This window comes from Lucilia sericata, unplaced genomic scaffold (assembly GCF_015586225.1).
Source record: "Lucilia sericata isolate MDLA Ls3-8-SP2 unplaced genomic scaffold, ASM1558622v1 Contig008102F_arrow, whole genome shotgun sequence".
NCBI lineage: Eukaryota > Metazoa > Arthropoda > Insecta > Diptera > Calliphoridae > Lucilia > Lucilia sericata.
The window spans coordinates 1-12,653 of record NW_023998069.1 but is presented as its reverse complement, the minus strand read 5'-3'; the positions used below and the strand labels follow the sequence as shown (position 1 = coordinate 12,653).

The window sequence follows — 12,653 nt, the reverse complement described above, 5'->3', positions numbered from 1 at the left end:
GGAACGATTTATCTATGGATATTTGTGGTGAAAGGTACGAATAATATATCCTAATCTGTGCAAAACTTTTGTTAGTTTAAGAAAAAAACTATAAAAATTTAAGTTTATAAACTTTTATACATAACAATAATCCAAGTGAAAATTTTATAATTCTAAAGGAAAGTTCGAGGAGTTTCAAATTTAAAATCAGCAAAATCCGACCATTAATAATGAACATTTGAGTAAAATTTCGAAATAACCCATTACAATATTTAGAAAATGAATTGAATGTCCACTATACCCTTATAAGCACTTATATCTCGATGAAGAAAAGAATTATTTGAAATCATAAATCCATCTACCAAATTTTATGGGGATCGGCCCATATTTGCCACCATTACCCTATATAGAGTCTTTCACAAAATTTGTTTTTTGTTAGAGAGGAATAACTTAATAATAAACAAACTGAATATTATAAGAGCAAAATAAGTAGGCGTAGTTATAATAATGACACGCCTTCATTTTGTATATAAAACTTTTGCCCATAAATGAAAAATTTCAGTAAATTTTAAAAACAATTTTTTAAATGTATTAAAATCAATACCATAAACTCATATAAGTAATTCTTATGATAACCATGCCTACAAAAAAAAAAAAAAAAAAACATTACGCCCACTTTTCACTATTATTTTGTTAGTAATTTAGTAAAACAATGCTAATTATTTCAAACATTATAGTATATACTTTTACGATTTTAAAAGGGGACGTGGTTAATAGAAATATTTTAGTTATATTTGTTACGCTTAATGCTGATTTTAATAAAATTTAGGTTTAAACAGTGATCAAAAGATCACACCTTTTCGTTCTTCAAAAGATACTTTTGGAATTTTCTATAATATTGACCCTAGAAATATACAAATTAGTATGTAGAGCCAGGAGCAAGTGAAAACTTATAAAAGGGGACTTTTTGGTACCTTTTCGTTTTAAAAAAGGTTCTTTCCGGAATTTCTATAATACTGAAACTAGAAACATAAAATAAAATATTCAAAGTCCTAAAGTCCAGACTATAGATTACTCTATAGTCCAGACTACTCCATAGTCCAGACTGTAGAATACTCTATAATGCAAACTATAGACTCCTCTATAGTCCAGATTATAGACTACTATATAGTTCTAACTATACACTACTCTATAGTTCTGAGTATAGACTACTCTATAGTTCTGACTATAGGCTACTCTATAGTCTGGACTATAGAGTAGTCTATAGTCCAGACCATACAATACTCTATAGTCCAGACTATAGACTATTCGCTATAGTCCAGACTGTAGATTATTCTATAGTCCAGACTATAGACTACTCTATAGTTCAGACTATAAACTGTTTTATAGTCCAGACTATGGACTGTTCTATAGTCCAGTCTATAGACTGTTCTATAGTCCAGACTATAAACTGTTCTATAGTCCTGACTATAGACTGTTCTATAGTCCTGACTATAGACTGTTCTATAGTCCTGACTATAGACTGTTCTATAGTTCAGACTATAGACTACTCTATATTCATATAGTTTAAAGACTACTCTATAGTCCAGACTATAGACTACCCTATAGTACAGACTATAGGCTACTCTATAGCCCAGACTATAGACTACTCTACAGTCCAGACTATAGACTACTCTATAGTCCAGACTATGAACTGTGTTATAGTCCAGACTATAGACTGTTCTATAGTCAAGACTATAGACTGTTCTATAGTCCTGACTATAGACTGTTCTATAGTCCAGACTATAGACTGTTCTTTAGTCCTGACTATAGACTATTCTATAGCCCAGACTATAGACTACTCTATAGCCCAGACTATAGACTACTCTGTAGTCCAAATTATAGACTATTCTATAGTCCAGACTATAGACTGTTCTATAGTTCAGACTATAGACTGTTCTATAATTCAGACTATAGACTGTTCTATAGTTCAGACTATAGACTGTTCTATAGTTCAGACTATAGACTGTTCTATAGTTCAGACTATAGACTACTCTATATTCCTATAGTTTAAAGACTACTCTATAGTCCAGACTATAGACTACCCTATAGTACAGACTATAGACTGTTCTATAGTCCAGACTATGGACTGTTCTATAGTCCAGACTATAGACCGTTGTATAGTCCAGACTATAGACTGTTCTATAGTCCAGACTGTTGACTTTTCTATAGTCCAGACTATAGACTTCTCTAAAGTCCAGACTATAAACTACTTTATAATCGAATTAAACACTCAGAGCCCTGATTGAATGAAAATCTATAAAAGAGGACAACTGGTATTTTTTGTGATATATTTGTATTAAAATTCGTACTGATAGTTTTTTTTGTTAACACATCATAAAGGGTATGTAAGATTCTGCACAGCCCGAATACATTTTTTTTTTATTTTTTAATTTTATCTTAATTGACAGTCGATTTAAAACAATTAGGGTTACTTTTAATTTATTTATTTGCACATTAGACTTGCCCTATCAAAAAATAATATACAGGTATTTTATATGTAATTTAACAAAAGTTTTTAGAAGCAGGTTTAGTGTGCATATGCGGAACATGTAGTAAAAATTTACAAACTTATTAAATAAAAGATAAAGGTACATAAATATATGCTAAAAAAAATAACATAAATATGACAAAGAAAATTAACAATAGATGAATGTTGCCGTTTTGATAATAATGAATTTTAGCATTAAAAAGGACATTATTTTAATAGACTCAAACGCTTAAACGAACACATTGAAATTGTAGCAAAAAAAAAAAAACTATTTAATCGATATAATTTTATATAGTGTGATGTTAATAATGAGTTTGATTGTGTTTTTGTATTGTTGTTTTTGAATAGTGTTGCAGCAAGTGTGTGGCAGTAGTATGAATGTGGATGCAAATGGTGCAGTTGTGGCCCCTACTTTGTTAATGAAACCATATACATATCAAATATTTGATGACTATACGGATGAACTGTTAAATGAACGTAATGCTGTTGCAACACCATTGTGGCAGACATGGGATAAAAACTATTATTATAAACGTTTTCCCCTAATAACAGCAACAACAACTACAACAGCAAAAACCAAAGGCAACAACGGAAATTCTATGACATCAGGAGAAATTACTTTTGAAAATTTAAATGATTTTGGTAGTTATAAAATAAAAAATGCAATTTGGCCAAAACTAAAGCATCAAAACATAAAAGCCAATGGCAATAATGACAATGACATTAAACAACGACGTCATAGTTTACAACAATTTGTAATTGTTCATAGTAACGAAGGAGATGGTCATGGGTTTGAAGGGGATGCTGATGACAAACAAGGATCTTCCACTATGACAAATATCCGTTACAAACAAAACGAAATGCTACCAATTCTAATGGAAAAACATTTCAAAACTAAAGAACAAGATGCTAGAACAACAAAAAACAAAAAAACTTACGCCAATGAAGATGATGATTTGAAGAAGAATTTATTTCCTGTAAAGGATGACAACACCTCAAATAATGTAAATGATGTCGATGAAACCATTGATGAGGACAATACTTCGACTGAGGAGGAGGACGTTAGTGTTGGCGTTGCTGTCGATAAAAATTGTATTGCTAACAGCAACGGAAACGGAAATGAAAATTTAAATTATGCTGACAATAACGTTGTAAATACTAATTACAAGATGGCTCAACGTAATGACAATGACCATAATAGGGATTCGTCTGACAAACAACATTCATACACTCAAACCAACTATCTGATAAGGAAGAGTGTCTTTAAACCGTATGACAAACGTGCTAAACCATCAATTGTTCATACGCCATTTTTGCCAGCTGTCAGTGGAGGTAAGTGCAAGTTATTAGCAAAAGGAAATAAATTATGTTTTCTTAATTTCCCTGATTATAGAGATATGTTATGTAGGGTTAATATTTAATCGTTTTAATTTACATTTTTATATTGGTAATTAGTTTTACACGTTAACTGTAAGTTTAATTGCTATTATTTTGAAATAGGAATGCGTTAATAATTACAAAGGCCAACAAATTTTAAAACCTAACACCCAAATATACTTGAGCTATGGTGAATCCGAATCTTTTATCAGAAGTTCTTCATCAATATCATGAAGAAGGGTGAAGATATAACAGATGTTAAACTTTTTAACTATAGACTACTGTATAGTCCAGATTATAGACTACTCTACAGTCTAGACTACTCTATATACCAGACTATAGACTACTCTATAGTCCAGACTATAGACTACTCTATAGTCCAGACTAAAGACTACTCTATAGACTACTCTATAGTCCAGACTATAGACCACTCTATAGTCCAGTCGACAGTTTGGACTTTCAGATGACAGAAGATTTTTGATAAATACAAAACTACTCTATAGTCCAGACTATAGACTTCTCTATAGTCCAGACTATAGACTTCTCTATAGTCCAGACTATAGACTACTCTATTGTCCAGACTATAAACTACCCTATAGTCCAAACTATAGACTACTCTATTGTCCAAACTATAGACTACTCTATTGTCCAAACTATAGGCTACTCTATAGTCCCGACTATAGACTACTCTATAGTCAAGACTATATACTACTCTATAGCCAAGACTATATACTACCCTATAGCCAAGACTATATACTACTCTATAGCCAAGACTATAGACTACTCTATAGCCAAGACTATAGACTACTCTATAGCCAAGACTATAGACTACTCTATAGCCAAGACTATAGACTACTCTATAGCCAAGACCATAAACTACTCTATAGTCCAGACTATAGACTACTCTATAGCCAAGGCTATAGACTATTCTATAGTCCAGACTATAGACTACTTTATAGTCCAGACTATAGACTATTCTATAGTCAAGACTTTAGACTACTCTATAGTCCAGACTAAAGACTACTCTATAGTCCAGATTATAGACTACTCTATAGTCCAGACTATATACTACTCTATAGTCCAGACTATAGACTACTCTATAGTCCAGACTATAGAATACACTATAGTCCAGTCGACAGTTTGGACTTTCAGATGACAGAAGATTTTTGATAAATACAAGACTACTCTATAGTCCAGACTATATACTACTCTATAGTTCAGACTATAGACTACTCTATAGTCCAGACTATAGACTACTCTATAGTCCAGACTATAGACTACTCTATTGTCCAGACTATAGACTAATCTATAGCCCAAACTATAGACTACTCTATAGTCCAGACTATAGACTACTCTATTGTCCAGACTATAGACTACTCTATTGACCAGACTATGGACTACTCTATTGTCCAGACTGTAGATTAATCTATAGCCCAAACTATAGACTACTCTATAGTCTAGACTATAGACTACTCTATAGTCTAGACTATAGACTACTCTATAGTCCAGTCGACAGTTTGGACTTTCAGATTACAGAAGATTTTTGATAAATAAAAGTGTCATCGTGCTACTAAAACGTCTAACTACCAGCTGCGCTCTAATTCGTCTTTCGTTACGAATGTACACTTTGTGAGAGTGTAAACAGTCATCATTTTAAAGTCCCTTTTGTAATAGAGAGCGCAGTCAGTAGCCACTATCCCCAAGTAATCTAAAAAGTAATAAAGAAAAGGTTTATTGCCATGTACTGACTCCTCTGGACTACCTTTCTGCAGTTTCTTTTGTAAACTATAAAGTGATGATAGACGTCCTCTTCGGACAAACACATGCTGTAATTGTCAAACAACTAGTTCGGGTCTGTTCCCCTGAACTGTAGGGATATGAATGTGAGATACTTATCTAAATTGATGGTTGATTCTTTCAGAACCTATTCCTTTTGAAGTGTACACAGAGGGAAAAAGAAATATACACGCTTGGTACCAAATTGGCACCAAAGAGTTTGTAATTTTTCAATAACAACCGTTGTCAAAGTATATACATACGTACGACAACACTATGTCGCAACGTTGTCAACATTGCAACAATTCGTTGTCGAAATCTAAATTTTTTACACATACGTTGTCTAAATGTTAACAAACGTGGTAAGTTCACTATTGCAAACAATCCGTTGCCAATAGTGAGCTTACCACGTTTGTTAACATTTAGACAACGTATGTGTAAAAAATTTAGATTTCGACAACGAATTGTTGCAATGTTGACAACGTTGCGACATAGTGTTGTCGTACGTATGTATATACTTTGACAACGGTTGTTATTGAAAAATTACAAACTCTTTGGTGCCAATTTGGTACCAAGCGTGTATATTTCTTTTTCCCTCTGTGTAGAGCAGGACATTTGTGGAGAGAGTGGAAAACCATTTTCTCTGTCATTGTACAGCCAACTTTCAGATCTGTGTAACAAACTGTGTTCTGTTATTACTGCCAGCAACCTCTTATTTCGGATTACAAGTTACCTAGTGCGATCCTTATTAACTTCACCCCTACATGTGTCAAAATTATTCTTCCATATCTATCCCTCTTGACGCATATGGCAGGGCATTAGCAGAGAAGTTAGAAAATTATTTCCTATCTCATTATAACTGCAACAAAACTGTCTAACAAACAACGTTCAGTTATTACTGCCAGCAACCGCGATATATCCCCCCTATTTCGGTTTATAAGTACGTTCTGTATTAACTTAAATCCTCTACATGCTTTAAAATTATTACACCGATACAACGTTTAAGATATCTGGCTAGCTCACCTGCCTGTTTATTTCCAGGGAATGAACAGACAAAGACCAAAACTAGAGTAATGACAGACAGAGGACCCAGCATTGGCAAATCATTCTAGCATTGTCTAACCAATAGGGATGCGTTAGTATAAGAGTTTAATGAAAGATGTCGGAAGACGTTGAGAGATTCTTATTAGGGTTCTATAGTAGAAACGAAAAGTCGACTTTTTGCATTTAGTTAAAAGTCGACTTTTTGACTTTTTCATTTAATAAAAAGTCGACTTTTAGACTTTTCGACTTTTAGTATTTTATAAATAGTCGACTTTTTCCAACTTTCCGACTTTTTTAACTTTTTCCGACTTTTCGATATTTTTTTACTTTTTGACTATTTTCGACTATTTTTGACTTTTTCGAGTTTTTGACTTCTTTTCCACTTTTTTTTAATTTTCGACTATTTTTGACTTTTTTCTACTATTTTCGACTTTTTCCGACTTTTTTCGACTTTCCGACTTTCATTTACAAAATCGACTTTTCGACTTTTTTCATAGACGATAGTCGAGTTATAGACTTTTTTGGAACAAAATAGTCGACATCGACTTTTCGACTTTTTTCAACAATTCGATTATTCGAAAGTCGATTTATAAAACCCTAATTCCTATCCAAACACCAGAAACAATATCGCACTTAATTTTGGAACCATCTGTATAAATTCTGTTAGTATATGTGTTTAGGATGTCACTACGTTCTAAGGGCAGTAAGCTATCCATAAGTTTCTATTTTCATCATACGGATGCTTTAAGATTCGTTGTGCTGCCATTATGTGAAGGTGGTTAGGACTAAAGGACTAGTTCTAAAAGAGTCGGTTATTTCAATACATGCTGATCTCAGTTGGTCTACAATAAAATTACACGGGCCAACAAAATTTGAAAAAATTTGAAACCCAGAGACTTAAGTACTAATTTCTAATGAATTGATCAGCGCTAAATCCGAACCTGGCCTCAGGAAAATAAGCAAAAACACACGGGTTTCAAAATTTAGGACACGATATCTCGAAAACTTGATGTAATTAAGTTCTTTTAGAGATGCATGCCTAGTTTTCTGGTCCATTAATAAACTAAGTTTTATTTATATATAAAAAATAAATAATATCAAAACTTTTTTCTCTTTCAATTCCCTTCTCGCCAGGTGCCATGACAAATTTGGGTAAATTTTTTCGCGACCTTTCCAAAAATGTTCACGTCAGCGAACAGTATCAATGGAATTCCGAAGAACAAAAACTACTCGAGGGTGATCCAAATTTTGGCAATATACAACATCATCTAACCAAACCGAATGCAGCAACCGATCAACAAACTGCAGAATGGATTAAAGCCATACGTTTCTATCGGCCATCACAGAAGATACGTTCATTGGTGGCCATGAATCCACATGGTCAATGGGATCATAGCTCACAGTTTATAGATCCCAATTATATGTGGGTGGGTTTGGGTAAATAACAGATTACAAAGAGTGGATAATGTTAAAAAGTATTTTGAACAATTAATAAATTATTATTAATTTTTGTTGGTTTGTTTTTGTTTTTTTGTTTTGTAAATTAACAACGAATGCAATCGATGTCGTTTTTATATAGATTTATAAGTAAAATAAACGTATACAAATTAGTTGGATATTTATTGACGAAACAAACAAAAAATGTTAAGAAAACCTTTAAAAAACCTCAATCATTAAGTTGTGTGCTGTTTTATGTGGTTTGATTTTAAATGTATATTTAATAAAAATTCTATAAATATATATATATTTTATGTAGTATTAACTTATTAAATAATAAAATGTTCAGATTAGAGAAAATATCAAAATATCGTGTATGTGTATTTACTTACCTTTTGGAGGGCTGCTACTAGGAGATGGGGAAGGTTTCCTTGTTGAGATGTTGAGAACATTAACTAAACAAGACATTACATTAATTGAAGATTCTCCTACCAGCATCTGCACCGATGTTTCCTATCACGGCATCTGTTGAGACGGTTACAGCAAAGCCGAAAGAATTATCACTGTATTCTATAAACATCAGGAATATAACCATAACTATGATCACATAATATCGGTTTTAACCTCACCACTAATCACTAACAAATGCAAGAGTTAATAATTAAGGTTTCAGTTGACTCGAGCTACTGACATGTTAACTGCAATAACACCTAGTTAACATGCTCTCGGAGGATTTGGGGTATGAATCCGGATTGCTTTACGTTAACAGCTGCCATGTTGGCCTTATTTGACGATGGGCCTTACAGCCACCGGGTGATTTAGAGACGTTCCAACCTTGTGATCCCTAAGCAATATATCGGACACCGGATCATGTATAAACACTTTGCTGGAATACTTGAGCAAACTCTGCGTAACATCGGCAAATGGAATCTGTGAACCGAAGTACGAAGCCAGAGTAAACAGATGAAGCCCCGGCAAAAAAGGGAAAAGGAATTGAACGATGTCATACGATGTCATTTAAACATCCAACTCTTTTATCTGGCACATTCAAGAGAAAACATCCGATACATTCATGCCTCTGATTCATCTTCTACCTCATTAATTTGACATAAACATTTAGCCCCAAAAATCCCCTGACGGATCTGTTTTGTCTTCCGGCACTGATTCCAATAACTCCAAAGTGAAGGCCCCTGGGTAGGGTTAGTGGATTTTATCATTGCGTTTGAACTTATTGGAATATCGCATGTACATTGAGTGTTCTCTGTATTTCGATCATATTTTCGTTATTTTTGGGCCGATTTTACTGAAATAGAAAACTTCTCGAAAAATTATGATTTCAAGGATCAATTTGTAACGGTAAAAAATACTAATATAATAATAAAATTTAACATAAACAAGCCAACATCACTCTTAACAAATTTTGGCACTAAGTTGACGCATGTCTTTTACTTTAGCAGCTCTTCTTCTTTACGTTGTGTTTTCCCCCTTTGTAAGGAGTTTTTCCAATTCAGTCAACTGTTGACATTAGGAATTTCACAACTAATATCCATTATATTACAAATACTAAACATAACATTACTTAATCCTTTTAAAAATTAAACTACATAATACGAAATAATGAGTTGGTTCTGGAATCGTTATACGGCTGGAGTCATTTTTGCATTTACTTATATAGCGGGCTTTGTAAAGTACTTTATTTCAATATATAATTCTTATGTACAATACGACAATATTTTAGATCAAGATCGTAGAGATTATTTAAAATCCGAAGGTAAATTATATATAAAATCGGCTAAAGGGAAGGGAAGTCTTAAATGAAAGCATCTCCGTTGAAATAACATGACAGGACAATTGAAACAAACTTCTTGAAATTAGATATCAAAATATCCAATTTTCATTTAAGAATTTTCCTGTAAACTTTCCTCTAAAGTTCCAGATCTCATCCCAAAAAACTTCAATTCATAAAGTATACGAAATCTTCAACAGCTTTCAAATCAATGGTATTATGTGCTGTGGCAGTTTTAATATCTGTTTTATTTATAGTGGGTATTTTTAAGGTAAGAAAAAACAACTTCCAGCTGAATTACAATTAACTTAACATAATAATTTCGTTATATTTACAGAGATATCAGTACTTGATAATTCCTTGGCTGTGGCTTTGTGTCTTTATTATATTTGGAACTATTTTAATTGGGGGCACAGGGTTGTATGCAGCTGCAGTATTTGGTATTCCATTTTTAATGATTTTGGTAATTTTTGTGATTGTTGTGTTGGTACTTGGTATGAATGTTAAACAATTTTTATTTTTCATAAATAACGATTAATATTTCTTACTCCCTAGTTATAGAATTTGCCATTTTCTGGTTCAGCTACTCTTTCTTCAAGGAAATGGGTGAGGAAAATAATGAAAATTCTCAGCTTCAATCCGAAGATGCGATGGCAGAAAGATCTTTTATTTGATTCTTTTAAATGTGAAGTTTTCATTTACAAATATTCTACATTTATTAATTTTTTAAGCTTCGTTCCTATTACGGGGTCGTTGTCGCAGTCGATAATGGGTGGTTTTGTCACGAATGTCACCATGGACTTAAATTCCAATGTGTTTTATGTTGGTAGGGGCAAATTTTTGCTTAATAGTTAAATAAAGTAAAAACTTGTTATTGTTTTATATCTTATTGTGTTATATCTTTTCAAATTTTTTTGATTAGATAGATAGATAAATAGATAGATAGATAGATAGATAGATAGATAGATAGATAGATAGATAGATATAGATAGATAGATAGATAGATAGATAGATAGATAGATAGATAGATAGATAGATAGATAAGATAGATAGATAGATAGATAGATAGATAGATAGATCGATAGATAGATAGCTCGCTCGCTCGCTCGCTCGCTCGATCTCTCGCTCGCTCGCTCGCTCGCTCGCTCGCTCGCTCGCTCTCTCGCTCGCTGCTCGCCGCTCGTCGCTCGCTCTCGCTCGCTGCTGCTCGCTCCTCGCTCGATCTCGTCGCTCCTCGCTCGCTCGCTCGCTCGCTCTCGCTCGCTCGCTCGTCGCTCGCTCGCTCGCTCGCTCGCTCGCTCGCTCGCTCGTCTCGCTCTCGCTCGCTCGCTCTGCTCGCTGCTCGCTCGCTTCGCTCGCTCGCTCGCTCGCTCTCTCGCTCGCTCGCTCTCGCTCGCTCGCTAGCTCGCTCGCTCGCTCGCTCGCTCGCTCGCTCGCTCGTCGCTCGCTCGCTGCCTCGCTCGCTCGCTCGTCGCTTCGCTCTCGCTCGCTCGCTCGCTCGCTCGCTCGCTCGCTCGATAGATCGATCGATCGCTAGATAGATAGATAGATAGATAGATAGATAGATAGATAGATAGATAGATAGATAGATAGATAGATAGATAGAAGATGTAGATAGATAGATAGATAGAAGATCGATAGATAGATAGATAGATAGAGATAGATAGATAGATAGATAGATAGATAGATAGATAGCGTAGATATATAGATAGATAGCTAGATAATAGATAGATAGATAGATAGATAGATAGATAGATAGATAGATAGATAGATAGATAGATATATCGATAGATAGATAGATAGATTAGATAGATAGATAGATAGATAGATAGATAGATAGATAGATAGATAGATCGATAGATAGATAGATAGATAGATTAGATAGATAGATAGATAGATAGATAGATAATAGATAGATAGATAGAAGATAGATAGAAGATAGATAGATAGATAGATAGATAGATAGACAGATAGATAGATAGACAGACAGATAGATAGATGATAGATAGATAGATAGATAGATAGATAGATAGATAGATAGATAGATAGATAGATAGATAGATAGGTAGATAGATAGATAGATATCTAGATAGATAGATAGATAGATAGATAGATAGATAGATAGATAGATAGATAGATAGATAGATAGATAGATAGATAGATATATAGATAGATAGATAGATAGATAGATAGATAGATAGATAGATAGATAGATAGATAGATAGATAGATGATAGATAGATAGATAGATAGATAGATAGATAGATAGATAGATAGATAGATAGATAGATAGATAGATAGATAGATAGATAGATAGATAGATAGATAGATAGATAGATAGATAGATAGAGATAGATAGATAGATAGATAGATAGATAGATAGATAGATAGATAGATAGATAGATAGATAGATAGATACATTTATATAGAGATACATTTACAGTGCCGCTTCATACTAAGTTAAAAAGTTCCTTTATGCATTTTTAACATTATTTTATTTTTTTTAAATGTAGATATATATATATCATAGTATATAGTTTATGTTTATGTGTATTTTTATAAAGATGTATATAATAATATAAAAGATATTTTATACATCTTGAGAATCATATAAAGTTTTTTTGTTAAATACTTCTGTTTTATATTCGCCAAATTATAGAATATTTTTATATATCGCTAAAAAAAGACAATAATGACAAGCGAATTTTATCTGATTGTTATTAAA

At 33.1% G+C, this 12,653-nt stretch overlaps 2 protein-coding genes across 2 annotated transcripts; both read left to right on the top strand.

Annotated features, from left to right (window-relative positions):
* Positions 1 to 13: 13 nt before the first annotated feature.
* On the top strand, positions 14 to 8,359 carry LOC119615813 (uncharacterized protein DDB_G0286175). Its single transcript, XM_037971797.1, has 3 exons — positions 14 to 34; positions 2,858 to 3,841; positions 7,841 to 8,359. Exons 2-3 carry the CDS (start codon positions 2,884 to 2,886, stop codon positions 8,149 to 8,151), a joined length of 1,269 nt encoding a protein of 422 aa, XP_037827725.1. The 5' UTR covers positions 14 to 34; positions 2,858 to 2,883; the 3' UTR covers positions 8,152 to 8,359.
* A 1,318-nt stretch (positions 8,360 to 9,677) lies between these two features.
* On the top strand, positions 9,678 to 10,830 carry LOC119615814. Its single transcript, XM_037971798.1, has 4 exons — positions 9,678 to 9,914; positions 10,130 to 10,200; positions 10,267 to 10,423; positions 10,485 to 10,830. The coding sequence occupies exons 1-4, from the start codon at positions 9,761 to 9,763 to the stop codon at positions 10,601 to 10,603; spliced, it is 501 nt and encodes a 166-aa protein (XP_037827726.1). The 5' UTR covers positions 9,678 to 9,760; the 3' UTR covers positions 10,604 to 10,830.
* Positions 10,831 to 12,653: the final 1,823 nt, after the last annotated feature.

Excerpts from the sequence above, each read along its gene's own strand:
- LOC119615814 (XM_037971798.1), top strand. The coding sequence starts at position 9,761 with ATGAGTTGGTTCTGGAATCGTTATACGGCTGGAGTCATTTTTGCATTT. Across the intron at positions 10,201-10,266 it reads TTATAGTGGGTATTTTTAAG|AGATATCAGTACTTGATAAT; the intron begins GTAAGAAAAAAC and ends TTATATTTACAG. Across the intron at positions 10,424-10,484 it reads GATTGTTGTGTTGGTACTTG|TTATAGAATTTGCCATTTTC; the intron begins GTATGAATGTTA and ends CTTACTCCCTAG.
- LOC119615813 (XM_037971797.1), top strand. The coding sequence starts at position 2,884 with ATGAATGTGGATGCAAATGGTGCAGTTGTGGCCCCTACTTTGTTAATG. Across the intron at positions 3,842-7,840 it reads TTTGCCAGCTGTCAGTGGAG|GTGCCATGACAAATTTGGGT; the intron begins GTAAGTGCAAGT and ends CCTTCTCGCCAG.